General features: G+C 37.8%; 1 protein-coding gene across 1 annotated transcript in view; it reads right to left on the reverse strand.

Moving 5' to 3' along the window:
• The window catches only part of Naa60 (N-alpha-acetyltransferase 60), a 66,884-nt gene that overhangs the window by 4,495 nt on the left and 44,984 nt on the right, over positions 1-17,405 (reverse strand). The window contains exon 4 of the mRNA XM_089103551.1: positions 5,860-5,959. Within this exon, the coding sequence (XP_088959677.1) occupies positions 5,860-5,959 (100 nt within the window). The remainder of the gene's footprint in view (positions 1-5,859; positions 5,960-17,405) is intronic.

Raw genomic sequence — 17,405 nt, forward strand, 5'->3', positions numbered from 1 at the left:
ATAGTTCAAAGATCATACAGGAAAAAAAACTCCAGTGTCGACACAAGCACCCAGGGCCCGGGGGCAAGCGCTGTAAGTTAAGTCCTGGGGACAAATATGGTTCTTATAAAAGGAATGCTCATATAAACTTCGGAGAGGGCTCATTTGATTCGAAATCAAAAGTTCTAGTTCTCTCTTTTAGAGTCAAAAGAAACAGGAGGACAATTAACCCCCTCTTCCCACCCTTTTGCCCCAACTGTATCAGATGAAATTGTGAGATGGCCTTATAGAAGGGATACTCGTATAAACTTCAAAGAGGGCTCATTTGATTGGAAATTGAAAGTTGTAGTTCACTTTTTAAGAGTCAAAAGTATCGGAGGGTAGGCGTTGTAAGGTATGCTCTGGGGGTATATATGGTTCTTATGGAAGAGATGCTCGTATAAACTTCAGAGGGGTCATTTGTTTGGAAAGTGATAGTTCTTGTTCACTTTTTAAGAGTCAAAAGAGATTGGAGGGCAACTAGCCCCTCCCCCCACGCCCTTTTTTCCCAAATGCATCGGGTAAAAATTTTAAGATAGCTATTTTGTTCAAAATGGTTAAAAGGCTAGATCACAAAAACTATGGTGTCGACATAACCCCCCAGGGCCGGGAGAAGTTGCTGTAAGTTATGCCCAGGGGGCATATATGGCTCTTACGGAAGGGATGCTCGTACAAGCTTCAGAGGGCATGTTTGATTGGAAATTGAAAGTTCTGGTTCACTTTTTAAGAATTAAAGAGATCCGAGGGCAATTAGCCCGCCCCCGTCCTTTTCCCCCAAACCCATCCGATAAAAATTTTGAGATAGCCATTTTTTTTTAAATAATTCCAATATCAGATAACGAAAACTCCGGCGTCAACGCAAACCCCCAGGGCCTGGAGGGCAGGCGTTGTAAGTTATGCCCTGGGGGCATGTATAGTTCTTATGGAAGGGATGTTCGTATAAACTTCAGAGAGGGCTCATTTAATTGGAAATTGAAAGTTGTAGTCCACTTTTTAAGAGTCAAAAGTGATCGAAGGGCAGCTAGCCCCTCCCCATAACGCCCCTTTCCCCCAAATGCACCGCATAAAAACTCTGTGATTACCATTTTGTAAAAATATTCCAAGGGTCAGATAACAAACTTTCCTGCGTCGACAAAACCCCCCAGGGCCTAGGGGCACGCGTTATAAGTTATGTTCTGGGGGTATATTTCTTTTGGAAGGGATGGTCATATAAAATTCAGAGAGGGCTTATTTGATTGAAATTTGAAAGTTCTAGTTTACTTTTTAAGAGTCAAAAGAGATTGAACGGCAACTAGCCCTCCCTCCTTCTACACCCTTTTCCCCCAAATGCATCAAATAAAACTTGTAGATAGCCATTTTGTTCAAAATATTTTAAAGGTTACATAACAAAAATCTCTGGTGTCGATACACTCCCCCAAGGCCCGGGGCAGGCGTTGTAAGCTATGGCCTAAAGGCATATATGGTTCTTATGGAAGGGATACTCGTATATACTTCAGAGAGGGCTAATTTGTGTGAAAGTTCTTGTTCACTTTTTACAAGTCAAAAGAGATCAGAGGGGTATTTCCTAAAAGTAATATACATTCGAATATAACATATTCATCGTACTTTCCCCAACTATTTAGATATGCAAGAATTTGTACTAATTACATCGATTTTAGAAATAGGTGCAAAATACTTAGCAATAAGCTAATCGTAAGAGGTTTTTCCGCCAATAAACTTGCTTGGCGATTCAAAAAGCTTTGTTTTCAATAAAATTAACTTTTAAATAAGTATAATAAAAGTTATCAAGATATTTTGAATGATATTTTGCGGTAACCTGTTGGATGAATATTTTTTCTCTTCCCGGTATATTTTTGGAGTTCAGGGTTGGTTTCGACACGAGCAGGTAAAGAATAACGTAGGATATTTGGAAATTAATTCGTAGAAATTGAGTGAAAGTGAAAATCTTCTGGTGGATGGTTAGTGTTATGCAAATAAGTGGAGCTATACTGGCTGAAGGTTATGCTTTCAGAGTTTGGATGTGTTTAATTTGATTTAGTGCTAGGTGAAGATTGGTTAAGGAAGCTCGAAATTTTTTTTGGGGTATATTTTTATATTTTTGGGGTATTTTGGTTTTTGTTTCCACAGGTGTCACTACATAGGGATATGCCATATTATGGCATGGCGCGCTCATTTTGCTGGGTAATGAAATTTAAGCGCCGAAACCTTTATAGGCAATGAGTTTTCATCTGATGAGCACTAATATGTGGTGGTTACCTGGGGAATATTAAAATGTTGTAGATTTAAGGTGCTATGGCTTGGTTTTGGGACAATGACTTACTCTTATTAGTGCTGATTTTGCTCTATTTTGGACTTGATTTTCGGATTGGATATACTGTTTTGTCCTAGGTGATTGGATGGATGAATAAGGTCTAGACCTTGTTCAAGTGCTCATTTATTTCGGGTACTAAATTAGGAAGACAGTTTTTTTTTTTTTTTTTTTTTTTTTTTTTTTTTTTAGCCAAGTAATTGGTAATTGCCTCTAATACATAATAAGATAAAGAAACTCCGAGGTTGACGCAAACACATTTTTTTACTTTGATATTGTTACTTTGATGAACACTTGATTTTGGAAAAAAAAAAATTGATTTTGAAATGAGGAATTTTTAAAAACTTGAAACATTTTGCAATCAAAAACGAACAAAAATTAATAAAAAAAAACTTTCCAAAAAAGAAGTTTTTCAAAGAAAAGCAAAGACCATTTTCAACTTAAGATCAGCAGATATAAATACTTGTTAAAATTCAAACTCTAAACGACCAGAAATTAAATAAAAAATCATTGCAAAAAAACATACAACAATTAATAATGTAAACGAATAATAAATCTTAAAGCTAATAATACTTAAATCGAATATGCAAATCAAGCTTAAAACGAAAAAAAAATATTTTGCTATTGAAGTATAAATGAAACCCAAAACGAACAAAAATTAAATAAACAATCAATGGAAACAAACATACAGTAGATACTAATGTAAATGAATAAATAAACCTTGAAACGAGTGAAAATTAAATTGAATATGCAAATCAAGATTGAAACAAACAAAAATCACTACAGACAAGAGTTTGGGCATCGCCTCCTTCTCTCACTGTTAAAGTCTAAAACCTACAGCGTCATTGGCGCTTGACTGAAAACGAACTGTATTACGAATATTTTCTTTTGCACTTAATATTGAAAATAAACATTAGAATTAAAGTAAAATTTTTAGCTGATGAGCTTTCAGCAATTACTATCATTATACATCAAATATTCAGTTTAATTTGTTAGTTCTTTCTGCAATTGTTCAAGACGAATATACTGTCACTACAAACAAGTGTTTGGATACTACCCTCTTCCGTAACAGTAAAAACCTAAAAACTACTGCGTCATTGGGACTTCACTGAAAACAAATTATAATACAGATATTTTCTTTTCCAGTTCTTACAGCATTGAAAATGAAAATGAAATTACAGTGAAATAAAATTTTGAACTGATGGATCTTTCAACAATTAATATCATTATATGTCAAATATTCAATTTGATTTTGTTTATACTTTCCAAGACTGTTCAAGACACAGATAGTTTTCAGCAAAGCACCAATGACGCAGTGGGTTTTAGACTTTTACGATGGGAGAAGGAGGTGATACCCAAAATCTTGTTTTTAGTGATTTTTGTTTGTTTCAATCTTGATTTGCATATTCAATTTAATTTTCACTCGTTTCAAGGTTTATTTATTCATTTACATTAGTATCTACTGTATGTTTGTTTCCATTGATTGTTTATTTAATTTTTGTTCGTTTTGGGTTTCATTTAGTCTTTAATAATAATTTCTGGTCGTTTAGAGTTTGAACATTAACAGGTATTTGTATTTGCTGATCTTAAGTCTAAAATGGCCTTGACTTTTCTCTGAAAAACTTCTTTTTCGGAAAGTTTTTTTTTTTACTAATTCTTAAGAAAAACAGTAAAAATAGGATACACAAAGTGAAAGTGAATATGATTGTCACTGTCAGGATTTTTTGAACATTTTACAAAATGAAACTAACAGAAGGATGAAGATGAAACTAAGAAGCATGTAATGACACTAACAGGTATTTCAAAGCAGTTATGAAAAAGATATATTTACGAAAAACTAGGAAAAAAGGGGGAAAAGCATTTATGAAAGGGGTATTTATGATAAACTAGGAAAAAGAGGTAAGCACTTTTACGGAAAAGAGGTAAAAGGATTTATGAAAAAGATGTATTTAAGAAAAGCTACGAAAATGATTTAAAACCATTTATGAAAATGAGGTATTTATAAAAATTAAGAAAAAGAGGTATTTATGAAAAACTAGGAAAAAGAAGTATTTATGAAAAACTGGGAATAAGAAGTATTTATGAAAAACTAGGAAAAAGAGGCAAAATTTGCCCTCTTACAAACAGAAAAACAGAGTAAGGCAAAATAAAAGTAACGAAGTGAAAATAATAAAGAAAAATCAACTTCTGAAATCTATCCACAACAGCACAGATCCTGACATCAAGTCCTGATTCGTGCCATCATTTAGGATAGACGGTACTTAAGTAACTCCAAACGAAATTCAAAATCGACTGGTAAATTTGGCATCAACTAGGTACATATTTCAGCAGCTCAAAATGATCTGGCATGCTGTTCTGCATGAAAATTGTGCCAATCTAAAGTAACAATGGTTTTACACTATAGTTTACGGATGTTTCGAGTTCTAAAATTTAAAAATTAAAGTGATTATCTAAAAAGCCTTTATTTTGGTTCTTTTCAACTAATTTCAATTCCATTATTTATTTTTGTAAAAGTGTTCAGTCTTAAACTGCAGCAACGGAAATACTTGACGTACAAATATACGATTACATATAAAGGAGTTAATAATGCCACCGTTAAAACTGTGTGCCATTTGTGTCGAGAAAATTAGCTTTCCAGTAATCTACTTAGGAAGGATCAGAAAGGAGACACAGATTTTGTCACAATTCACCCGACTTTACCGGAGTTTTGACAAAATTATCGTCGGTAAAATGTCAGTAAAAATGGACAGGTTATGATCAAAATGAACAGCTTTTGGCATTTTTTTAAGTGCACAATTTTAACGGCTGCTAGGAAAGTATTTGACATTTCACTCCCTTTTTCTATAAAATAATGTAACCATTAAGGTATAGAACTTGCACGTTAATGAAATAAACTTTCCAAAAATGTAAAATACCCATTAAGGAAAGAAAAGCAAAAGACTGAGATTTCACGGCAGCTCAATCAATTTCGCAGCACTTTCTAATAAATTATCAATCTCGGTCGGCAAAGAAACTGGGAAAATAACCAGCTTGTCGGCAAAACCGACCCCCCTTCCATAACATTTTATTAGAGGCCCTTCTGTCTGCCCTAAGTGATCATTTCACAATAAAATAGAAATTGATACTTTTACTCTGATATAAATTTTTATTGTTGATAAGCTACAAATACACCTAAGACCAGGAATGGTTTTTGGATGGAGCTGCAGAACTATACATGGATTGGTCTCATGCTTTGAAATCAAACTGTTAGAAATGGAGCTCCATTAGGTGATTAATGCAATACAATCCAAACAAGCAATGCCTGATGTTAGTTTGAAAAAGTAGATGTATTATGAATCACAACAAATAAAACAGGCAGAGCAAACAATATACGGGAGGGAAGGGAGAGAGAGGAAAGAAAGAGTAGATAGAAATAGAAGACAGAGAGAAAGAGATATAGAAAGAGAGAATAACATTCAACTTTACGTCGGCAACAAGCTGACAATAATTTCTTATCGATTAGTCATGATTACTGTCACAAAAGGATATAAAACAGTCCAAGGTGGATGTCCCCCATTGACATAAAGGCAGTATGTAAAACCATCTCGCATTTTATCACCGATGCAGTAATAGTACGGAAGAAATGAATGCATCCTGAAATAATAACATTGTATATTTTAGAATAGAACTTAGCACCTAAGATATCCTAGAAGCTATTTGACACCAATAAGAAGAAAAAATGTTCGAATACAGTAATATCTTTGCTATGCATCATCTCAGTCGCAAAAAATTAGAACACATTTGCCACTAAAAATAAGCATCAAAGCAATGCTGGCGGAAGCTCCTAGGCTACTTAGATACGAACGCTTTAAATAACGTCAAATAAAAAAGCCACCACCAACCAATCTACAAGCGCATAACTATATTTAGTTATGCGCTGTTTATAAGCAAAAAAACATAGAACAATACAAAACATACAAAAAACAAATTGTATTACATATACTTTCTTTTGTAATTAATATTGAAAATAAACATTAAAATTCAGTTTAATAGCATTAAATATTCAGTTTAATCTATTAGTTCTTTGTTAAATTGTTCAAAACTCCTATATTGTCCCCTCCCTTAACTGTAAAAACCTAAAGAATACTGCGTCATTTGCTCTTCACTGAAAACGATTTGTATTCCAAATATTTTCTTTTCCAGTTGTTACAGCATTGAAAATGAAAATAAAATTACAGTGAAATAAAACCCTGAACTGATGGATCTTTAAACAGTTAATATCATTATATATCAAATATTCAATTTGATTTTGTTTATACTTTACAAGACTCTTAAAGACACATATAGTTTTCAGTAAAGAACCATGACGCAGTAGGTTTTAGACTTCTACAGTGAGAGAAGGAGGCGATGCCCAAACTCTTGTTTGTAGTGATTTTTGTTCGTTTCAAGCTTGATTTACATATTCATTTTAAAATTCATTCGTTTTAAGAATTATTTATTCATTTACATTTGTATCTATTGTATGTTAGTTTGCATTGATGCTTCATTTAATTTCTGTTCGTTTTGAGTTTTATTTATACTACAATAGCAATGTATATTTTTTTTCGTTTTAAGCTTGATTTGACAATTCAATTTAAGCATTATTCGCTTTAAGATTTATTTATTCCTTTATATTATTACTTATTGTATGTTTTTTTGCCATGATTGTTTATTTAATTTCTGTTCGTCTTGAGTTTCATTTATTCTTTAATAGTAATTTCTAGTCGTTTTCAGTTTGAATTTTAAAAGGTATTTGTATCTGCTGATCTTAAATTTAAAATGGCTTTTACGTTTCTTTAAAAAACTTCTTTTTCGGAAAGCTTTTTTAAATTAATTTTTGTTAATTTTTGATGGCAAAAAGTTTCAAGTTTTTCAAAATACCTTATTTCATTTTTTTTTTCAAATCATATGTTCGTCGAAGCATCAAAGTAACAATATCAAAGTAAAAAAAAATGGGCTTGTGTCCACCTCGGAGTTTTTATTAGCTGATGTCTGAACTATTTTTAACGAATTTTAATCGAATGGGTTAGAGGAAAAAAAGTGGCGGATGGGGGGGGGGGCTTACTGCCCTTCGATCTCTTTTGTATCTTTAATCGTGGACAAGAATTTCCCATTTTGAATCAAATGAGCCCTCTCTGAAGTTTATACGAGCATCCCTTCTATAAGAACCATATAAGTACCCAGGGCATAACTTACAACACCTATCCTCGGGCCCTGGGGGGGGGGGGGGCCAGTTGCAGACCCCAGGGTTTTAATTTCTGATGTTTGAAACCATTTTTAACAAAATGGTCTCCTCAAAATTTTTATCAGATGGGGTTGGGGAAGAAAAGGCATGGAGGGGGGAGGTACTAGTTGCTTTCCGATCTCCGAGAAAGCGAACTAGATATTTTAATTCCAAATCAAATGAGCCCTCTGAAGGTTATATGAGCATTCCCTTCCTTAAGAACCATATATGCCACCAGGGCACAGCTTGCAGCGCCTTCTCCCCGGTCCTAAGGGTTGTGTCGACCCCAGAGTTTTTGTTATCTTACCTTTGAACTATTTTTAACAAAATGCCTATACCAAATTTTTTATCGGATGCATTTGGGGGAAAAGAGGTGTGGGGCGGGGTAGTTTCCCTCTGGTCTCTTTTGACTCAGAAAAACTGAAACAGAGCTTTCAATTTACAATCAAACGAACCCTCTCTGAGATAATACGCACATCCATTCCATAACAGTTATATAACACTCCGGGCATAGTTTACAACGCCTGACCCAGGCCCTGAAGGATTGTGTCAACCCCGGAATTTTCGTTATAAGATCTTTGAGCCATTTTGAAAAAAAATGACAATCTCAAAGTTCTTATCGGACGGGTTTGAGGAAAATATGGCGTAGAGGGGGGGCCTAGTTACCCTCTTTTGACTCTTAGAAACTGAAAGACACCTTTCAATCTCAATCAAATGAGCCCTCTCCAAAGTTTATACGAGTATCCCTTCCATAAGAACCATACATGTCCCCAGAGCATTACTTACAACGCCTGCTCCCGGACCGTGGGGGGGGGGGGGGTTGCGTCGACACAGGAGTTTATTTTATCTGACTTTTGAATTATTTTTAACGAAATGGCTATCTCAAAATTTGTATTGGATATGTCTGGAGAAAAAGGGGTATGTGTGTGTGGGGGGGGGGGGGGGTGCTAGTTCCCCTCGTATATCTCTTGACTCTTAAAAAGTGAACTCAAAATTGCAATTTTCAATCAAATGAGCCCTGTCTGAAGTTCATACGAGCATCCTTTCCATAAGAACCATATACGCCCCCAGGACAACACTTACAACGCCTACTCCCCGGGCCCTGGGGGGTTGTGACGACACCGGAGGTTTTGTTATGTAATTTTGAAAAACTTAAAAAAGGGAATCTCAAAATTTTTAGCGGATGGGTTCTGGGAAAAAAGGGCGTGGGGGGGATAGCTCCCCTAAAATCTCTTGACTCTTAAAAAGTGAACTAGAACTGTCGATTACCAATCAATTGAGTCCTCTACGAAGTTTATACAGGCATCCCTGCACAAGAATTAGTAGAATGTATCTATGAAATTCTACCACCGCAATAGGACCATGTTATTTGCGTACCGCAATAGGACTATACTATTTGCGTACCGCAATAGGACCATGCTATTTGCTTAGACGTATAGGAAAAACATTTCAGAGCATGTACTTATGGATTTGCTTCCCTTATGTTCCTTGGCGTCTTTCCAGAGCATGTACCTGTGGATTTGGGGGGATTATGTTCCTCTTATGCTATTCTAAGGGTTTATGTTCCTTCCTGTACTATTCTAAGGGCTTATGTTCCCTCCTATGCTATTCTAAGGGCTTATTTTCCCTCCTATGCTATTCTAAGGGTTTAGGTTCCCTCCCATGCTATTCTAAGGGCTTATGTTCCTTCCTATGTTATTCTAGGGGACCTCTACATGTGATTAAACACGTTTTGCTTGCCTTTCATTGGTACCTTTCCAAGCGAGCGGGGATTCCCCACACAAGTTTGTTTCAACTCCAAGTTTTTCAACCAGAGGATACCTTTCCAAGCAACGTGATTAAACACGCTTTTACAATCGGAATTGTTTGATTGACATTTGCAAAAAAAGGGGTAAGGAATTCGCAAATTGGACTCTATAAACAATATTAATTAATGTTTGAATAATAGGAGTGTGATTGATTCTAATTAGTGATTGGATAATTTTTTAACAAGAAATCTCTGAATGAAAAATTTTTGGAGAGATGGGGTGATGGGAGCAAGGTGTCTTAGAGTACTTATAATGGTGTTATTTGGGGAGATTACGTTCCTTGGCACTTTTGAATGACATTGCGAGTTGGCCTAGCTCTACCTCTCCGGATTTTTTATTCGTCCTTGAGATTTTGTATAAAATGCTCAGGGGGGGGGGTGTGGAGCGATGACAGAGTGGATGTCTTAGACTAGTGATAGTGCTGTACTGTGGCACGAATTGCTTGAAAAAACCCAAATGAATGACTTGAAATAAAATTTTTAACAAGAAATGTCTGAAGTGTTTTTGGGGAGATGGGACGATGACAGAAGAGTGTCTTAAAGTAGTTATAGTTCTATACTGTGGCATGAATTACTTGTGAAAAACCAAAATGAATGACTTGAAATAGAATTTTTAACAAGAAATGTATGAAATTTTTTTTTCGGGGGGGGGGGGGGGCTTGGGCGATGACAGAGTGGATGTCTTAGACTAGTGATAGTGCTGTACTGTGGCACGAATCGCTTGCAAAAAACCCAAACAAATGACTTGAAATAAAAATTTTAACGAGAAATGTCTGAAGTGTTTCTGGGGAGATGGGGCGAGGACAGCAGCGTGTCTTAGAGTAGTTATAGTTCTGTACTGTGGCACGAATTCCTTTTGAAAAACCCAAATGAATGACTTGAAATAAAATTTTTAACGAGAAATGTCTGAAAAGTGTTTTTGGGGAGATGGGACGATGACAGAAGCGTGTCTTAGAGTAGTTATAGTTCTGTAATGTGGCACACATTGCTTGTGAAAAACCAAAATGAATGACTTGAAATATAATTTTTAACAAGAAATGCCTGAAAATTGTTTTTTTTTGGGGGGTGGGGGGGGGGGGTTGGGCGATGACAGAGTGGATGTCTTAGACTAGTGATAGTGCTGTTCTGTGGCACGAATTGCTTGCGAAAAACACAAATGAATGACTTGAAATAAAAATTTTAACGAGAAATGTCTGAAAAGTGTTTCTGGGGAGATGGGGCGAGGACAGAAGCGTGTCTTCGAGTAGTTATAGTGCTGTACTGTGGCACGAATTGCTTGCGAAAAACCCAAATGAATGACTTGAAATAAAAATTTTAACTAGAAATGTCTGAAAATTGTTTTTGGGGAGATGGGGCGATGACATAAGCGTGTCTTAGAGTAGTTATAGTTCTATACTGTGGCATAAATTACTTGTGAAAAACCAAAATGAATGACTTGAAATAGAATTTTTAAAAAGAAATGTCTGAAATTTTTCTTTAGGGGGGAGGGTGGTGGGGGTTGGGCGTTGACAGAGTGGATGTCTTAGACTAGTGATAGTTCTGTACTGTGGCACGAATTGCTTGCGAAAAACCCAAATGAATGACTTGAAATAAAAATTTTAACGAGAAATGTCTGAAAAGTGTTTCTGGGGAGATGGGGCGAGGACAGCAGCGTGTCTTAGAGTAGTTATAGTTCTGTACTGTGGCACGAATTCCTTTTGAAAAACCCAAATGAATGACTTGAAATACAATTTTTAACCAGAAATGTCTGAAAAGTGTTTTTGGGGAGATGGGACGATGACAGAAGCGTGTCTTAGAGTAGTTATAGTTCTGTAGTGTGGCACACATTGCTTGTGAAAAACCAAAATGAATGACTTGAAATAGAATTTTTAACAAGAAATGCCTGAAAATAGTTTTTTTTTTGGGGCGGGGGGGGGGGTGGGGCGATGATAGAGTGGATGTCTTAGAGTAGTTATAGTTCTGTACTGTGGCACGTATTGCTTGCGAAAACCCAAATGAATGACTTGAAATAAAAATTTTAACGAGAAATGTCTGAAAAGTGTTTTTGGGGAGATGGGGCGATGACAGAAGAGTGTCTGAGAGTAGTTATAGTTCTGTACTGTGGTACGAATTGATCGTGAAAAACCCAAATGAATGACTTGAAATGAAATTTTTAACAAGAAATGTCTGAATAGTGTTTTTGGGGGGATGGGGCGATGACAGAGTGGATGTCTTAGACTAGTTATAATGCTGAACTCTGGCATGAATTGCTTGCGAAAACCCGGATGAATTACTTGAAAATAAAGTTTTGACAAGAAATGTCTGAAAAGTGTTTCTGGGGAGATGGGGCGATGATAGAGTGGATGTCTTAGAGTAGTTATAGATATTCAAAAAGTTGGGTTGATCTAGGTTCACTTAGAGTGGCGCGCTACTCTAAGTGAACCTAGATCAACCCAACTTTTTGGATATCTCTCTCACTATGACTCGATTTGTGTGTCGTGTCTGTGCGTGTGTCATCTCTATGTGTTTGTCGTCTCTGTGTGTGTGTCGTCTCTGTGTGTGTGTCGTCTCTGTGTGTTTTGTCTCTGTGAGTGTGTCGTCTCTATGTGTGTTGTCGTCTGTGTGTGTGTGTGTCCTCTCTTTGTGTGTGTCGTCTCTATGTGTGTTTGTCCTTTCTGTGTGTGTGTCTCGTCTCTGTGTGTGTGTTGTCTCTATGCGTGTGTCGTCTCTATGTGTGTTGTCGTCTCTGTGTGTGTGTCCTCTCTTTGTGTGTGTCGTCTCTATGTGTGTGTCTTCTCTCTGTGTGTGTCGTCTCTGTGTGTGTATCGTTTCTGTGCGTGTGTTGTCTCTGTGGTTGTTGTGACTCTGTTTGTTTGTCATCTCTGTTTGTTTGTCGTCTGTATGCGTCTGTGGTCACTCTGTGTGTTGTAGTCTATGGTTGTTTTGTCTCTGTGTGCGTGTTGTCTCTATACTTGTTGTCTTTGTGTGTGTGTCGTCTCTGTGCGTGTATGTCTCTATGTGTGTTTAGTATCTGTGTGTGTGTCGTCACTATGTGTGTCATCTCTGTGTGTGTATGTCTCGTCTCTCTCTGTGTGTCGTCTCTGTGTGTATGTATCGTCTCTGTGCGTGTGTCGTCTCTATGTGTGTTTCTTCTCTGTGTGTGTGTCGCATCTGTGTGTGTGTGTAGTCTGTGTGTGTGTGTGTGTGTGTCGTCTCTGTGCGTGTGTCTTCTCTGTGTCTGTGTGTGTCGTCTCTGTGCGTGTGTGTTCGCTATGTGTGTGTCGTCTCTCTGTGCGTCTGTCTTCTCTCTGTGTGTGTGTCGTCTCTGTGCTTGTGTCGTCGCTATGTGTGTGTAGTCTCTGTGTGTGTTGTCTCTGTGTGTGTGTCGTCTCTATGTGTTTCGTCTCTGTGTGTGTGTCATCTCTGTGTGTGTCGTCTCTCTGTGTGTGTGTATCGTCTCTGTATGTGTGTCTTCTCTCTGTGTGTTGTCGTCTCCGTGTATATGTCGTCTCTGTGTGTGTGTCGTCACTGTGTGTGTGTCATCTCTGTGTGTGTGTCGTCTCTGTGCGTGTGTCTTCTCTCTGTGTGTTGTCGTTTCTGTGTGTGTGTCGTCTCTGTGCGTGTGTCGTCGCTATGTGTGTGTCGTCTGTGTGTGTGTGTGTTGTCTCTGTGCGCGTGTTGTCTCTGTGCTTGTTGTCTTTGTGTGTGTGTCGTCTCTGTGCGTGTTTCGTCTCTATGTGTGTTTCGTATCTCTGTGTGTGTGTCGTTTCTGTGCGTGTGTCGTCTCTGTGCGTGTGTTGTCTCTGTGTTTGTTGTCTTTGTGTGTGTGTCGTCTCTGTTTGTTTGTCGTCTCTATGTGTATGTCGCCTCTGTGTATGTGTCGTCTGTGTGTGTGTCGTATCTGTGTTGTCTCTATGTGTGTGTCGTCTCTGTGTGTGTGTGTCGTTTCTGTGTGTTTGTCCTCTCTGTGTGTGAGTCGTCTCTTTGTGTTTGTCGTCTCTGTGTGTTTGTCCTCTCTGTGTGTGAGTCAGCTCTGTGTGTGTGTGTGTCGTCTCTGTGTGTGTTTCGTATCAGTGTGTGTGTTGTCTCTGTGTGTTTGTCGTCTGTGTGTGTGTGTCGTCTCTGTGTGTGTGTCGTCTCTGTGCGTGTGTCGTCTCTATGTGTAAGTCGTCACTTTGAGTGTGTCGTCTCTGTGTGTGTGTCGTCCCTGTGTGGATGCCGTCTCTGTGTGTGTGTGTGTTGCCTCTATGCGTGTTTCGTATCTGTGTGTGGACACGCTTCTGTCATTGCCCCATCTCCCCAAAAACAGTTTTCAGACATTTCTTGTTAAAAATTTATTTTCAAGACTATAACTAGTCTAAGACATCCACTCTGTCATCGCCCCATCTCCCAAAAAATACTTTTCAGACATTTCTTGTTAAAAATTTTATTTCAAGTCATTCATTTGGGTTTTTCGCAAGCACTTCGTGTCAGAGTACAGCACTATCACTAGTCTGAGACATCCAATCTGTCATCGCCTCATCCCCTCAAAATAAATTTTCAGACATTTCTCGTTAAAAATTTTATTTCAAGTCATTCATTTGGGTTTTTCAAAAGGAATTCGTGCCACAGTACAAAACTAGAACTACTCTAAGACACGCTGCTGTCCTCGCCCCATCCCCAAAAAACACTTTTCAGACATTTCTTGTTAAAACTTTATTTTCAAGTCATTCATTTGGGTTTTTCACAAGCAATTCGTGCCACAGTACAGAACTATAACTACTCTAAGACATCCACTCTATCATCGCCCCATCTCCCCAGAAACACTTTTCAGACATTTCTTGTCAAAACTTTATTTTCAAGTAATTCATCCGGGTTTTCGCAAGCAATTCATGCCAGAGTTCAGCATTATAACTAGTCTAAGACGTCCACTCTGTCATCGCCCCATCCCCCAAAAACACTATTCAGACATTTCTTGTTAAAAATTTTATTTCAAGTCATTCATTTGGGGTTTTCACGATCAATTCGTACCACAGTACAGAACTATAACAACTCTAAGACAAGTTTCTGTCATCGCCCCATCTCCCCAAAAACACTTTTCAGACATTTCTCGTTAAAATTTTTATTTCAAGTCATTCATTTGGGTTTTTCGCAAACAATACGTGCCACAGTACAGAACTATAACTACTCTAAGACATCCACTCTATCAGCCCCCCCCCAAAAAAAAAACTATTTTCAGACATTTCTTGTTAAAATTCTATTTCAAGTCATTCATTTGGTTTTTCACAAGCAATGTGTGCCACAGTACAGAACTATAACTACTCTGACACGCTTCTGTCATCGTCCCATCTCCCCAAAAACACTTTTCAGACATTTCTCGTTAAAAATTTTATTTCAAGTCATTCATTTGGGTTTTTCAAAAGGAATTCGCGCCACATTACAGAACTATAACTACTCTAAGACACGCTGCTGTCCTCGCCCCTTCTCCCCAGAAACACTTTTCAGACATTTCTCGTTAAAATTTTTATTTCAAGTCATTCATTTGGGTTTTTCGCAAGCAATTCGTGCCAAAGTACAGAACTATAACTACTCTAAGACACGCTGCTGTCCTCACCCCATCTCCCCAGAAACACTTTTCAGACAATTCTCGTTAAAATTTGTATTTCAAGTCATTCATTTGGGTTTTCGAAAGCAATTCGTGCCACAGTACAGCACTATCACTAGTCTAAGACATCCACTCTGTCATCGCCCAACCCCCACCCCGCCCCCCCCCCAAAAAAAAAAACAATTTTCAGACATTTATTGTTAAAAATTCTATTTCGCCATTCCTTTTGGTTTTTCACAAGCAATGTGTGCCACAGTACAGAACTATCACTACTCTAAGACACGCTTCTGTCATCCTCCCATCTCCCCAAAAACACTTTTCAGACATTTCTCGTTAAAAATTTTATTTCAAGTCATTCATTTGGGTTTTTCAAAAGGAATTCGTGCCACAGTACAGAACTATAACTACTCTAAGACACGCTGCTGTCCTCGCCCCATCTCCCCAGAAACACTTTTCAGACATTTCTCGTAAAAATTTTTATTTCAAGTCATTCATTTGGGTTTTTCCCAAGCAATTCGTGCCACAGTACAGCAATATCACTAGTCTAAGACATCCACTCTGTCATCGCCCAACCCCCCCCCCCCCCCAAAAAAAAAAACAATTTTCAGACATCTCTTGTTAAAAATTCTATTTCAAGTCATTCATTTTGGTTTTTCACAAACAATGTGTGCCACAGTACAGAACTATAACTACTCTAAGACACACTTCTGTCATCGTCCCATCTCCCCAAAAACACTTCAGACATTTCTCGTTAAAAATTTTATTTCAAGTCATTCATTTGGGTTTTTCAAAAGGAATTCGTGCCACCGTACAGAACTATAACTACTCTAAGACACGCTGCTGTCCTCGCCCCATCTCCGCAGAAACACTTTTCAGACATTTCTCGTTAAAATTTTTATTTCAAGTCATTCATTTGGGTTTTTCGCAAGCAATTCGTACCACAGTACAGCACTATCACTAGCCTAAGACATCCACTCTGTCATCGCCCAACCCCCCCCCCCCCAAAAAAAAAATCAGACATTTCTTGTTAAAAATTCTATTTCAAGTCATTCATTTTGGTTTTCACAAGAAATTCATGCCACAGTACAGAACTATAATTACTCTAAGACACGCTTCTGTCATCGCCCCATCCCCCCAAAAACAATTTTCAGACATTTCTCGTAAAAATTTTTATTTCAAGTCATTCATTTGGGTTTTTCGCAAGCAATTCGTGCCACAGTACAGCACTATCACTAGTCTAAGACATCCACTCTGTCATCGCTCCACCCCCCCCCCCCCCCGAGCATTTTATACAAAATCTCAAGGACGAATAAAAAATACGGAGAAGTAGAGCTAGGTCAACTCGCAATGTCATTCAAAAGTGCCAAGGAACGTAATCTCCCCAAATAACACCATTATAAGTACTCTAAGACACCTCGCTCCCATCACCCCATCTCTCCTAAAATATTTTATTCAGAGATTTTTTGTTAAAAAATTATCCAATCACTAATTAGAATGAATCACACTCCTATTATTCAAACATAATTAATATCGTTCATAGAGTTCAATTTGCGAATTCCTTACCCCTTTATTTTGCAAATGTCAATCAAACAATTCCGATTGTAAAAGCGTGTTTAATCACGTTGCTTGGAATGGTATCCTCTGGTTGAAAAACTTGGAGTTGAAACAAACTTGTGTGGGGAATCCCCGCTCGCTTGGAAAGGTACCAATGAAAGGCAAGCAAAACGTGTTCAATCACATGTAGAGGTCCCATAGAATAACATAGGAAGGAACATAAGCCCTTATTATAGCATGGGAGGGAACATAAACCCTTAGAATAGCATAGGAGGGAACATAAGCCCTTAGAATAGAATAGGAGGGAACATAAGCCCTTAGAATAGCATAGGAGGGAACGTAAACCCTTAGAATAGTACAGGAAGGAACATAAACCCTTAGAATAGCATAAGAGGAACATAATCCACCCAAATCCACAGGTACATGCTCTGGAAAGACGCCAAGGAACATAAGGCAAGCAAATCCATAAGTACATGCTCTGGAAATGTTTTTCCTATACGTCTAAGCAAATAGCATGGTCCTATTGCGGTACGCAAATAGCATGGTCCTATTGCGGTCGTAGAATTCCATATATACATTCTACTAGAATCAGACAAGCCTTCAGGGCAAAACTTGGAACGCCTTCGCCCAGGCCCTGGGGGGTTTTATTGACACCAGAGTTTTCCTTATCTGATCTTCGAACTATTTTTAACAAAATGTCAATCTCAAAGATTTCATCAGATGGGTTTGTAAAAAGAAGGCGTGGTGGGGGTCTAGTTGGCCTCGGATCTCTTTTGACTCTTAAAAGTGAACTCAAACTTTCATTTTCTAATCAAATGAGCTCCTTCTGAAGTTTATACGAGTATCCCTTTCATAAAAACCATATATACCCCAGTGCATAACTTACAACGCCTGCCCCCGGGCCCTGGGGAGT

The sequence above is a fragment of the Artemia sp. Qi Xiang Cuo genome, chromosome 17 (genome assembly GCF_049724085.1).
Source record: "Artemia sp. Qi Xiang Cuo chromosome 17, ASM4972408v1, whole genome shotgun sequence".
NCBI lineage: Eukaryota > Metazoa > Arthropoda > Branchiopoda > Anostraca > Artemiidae > Artemia > Artemia sp. Qi Xiang Cuo.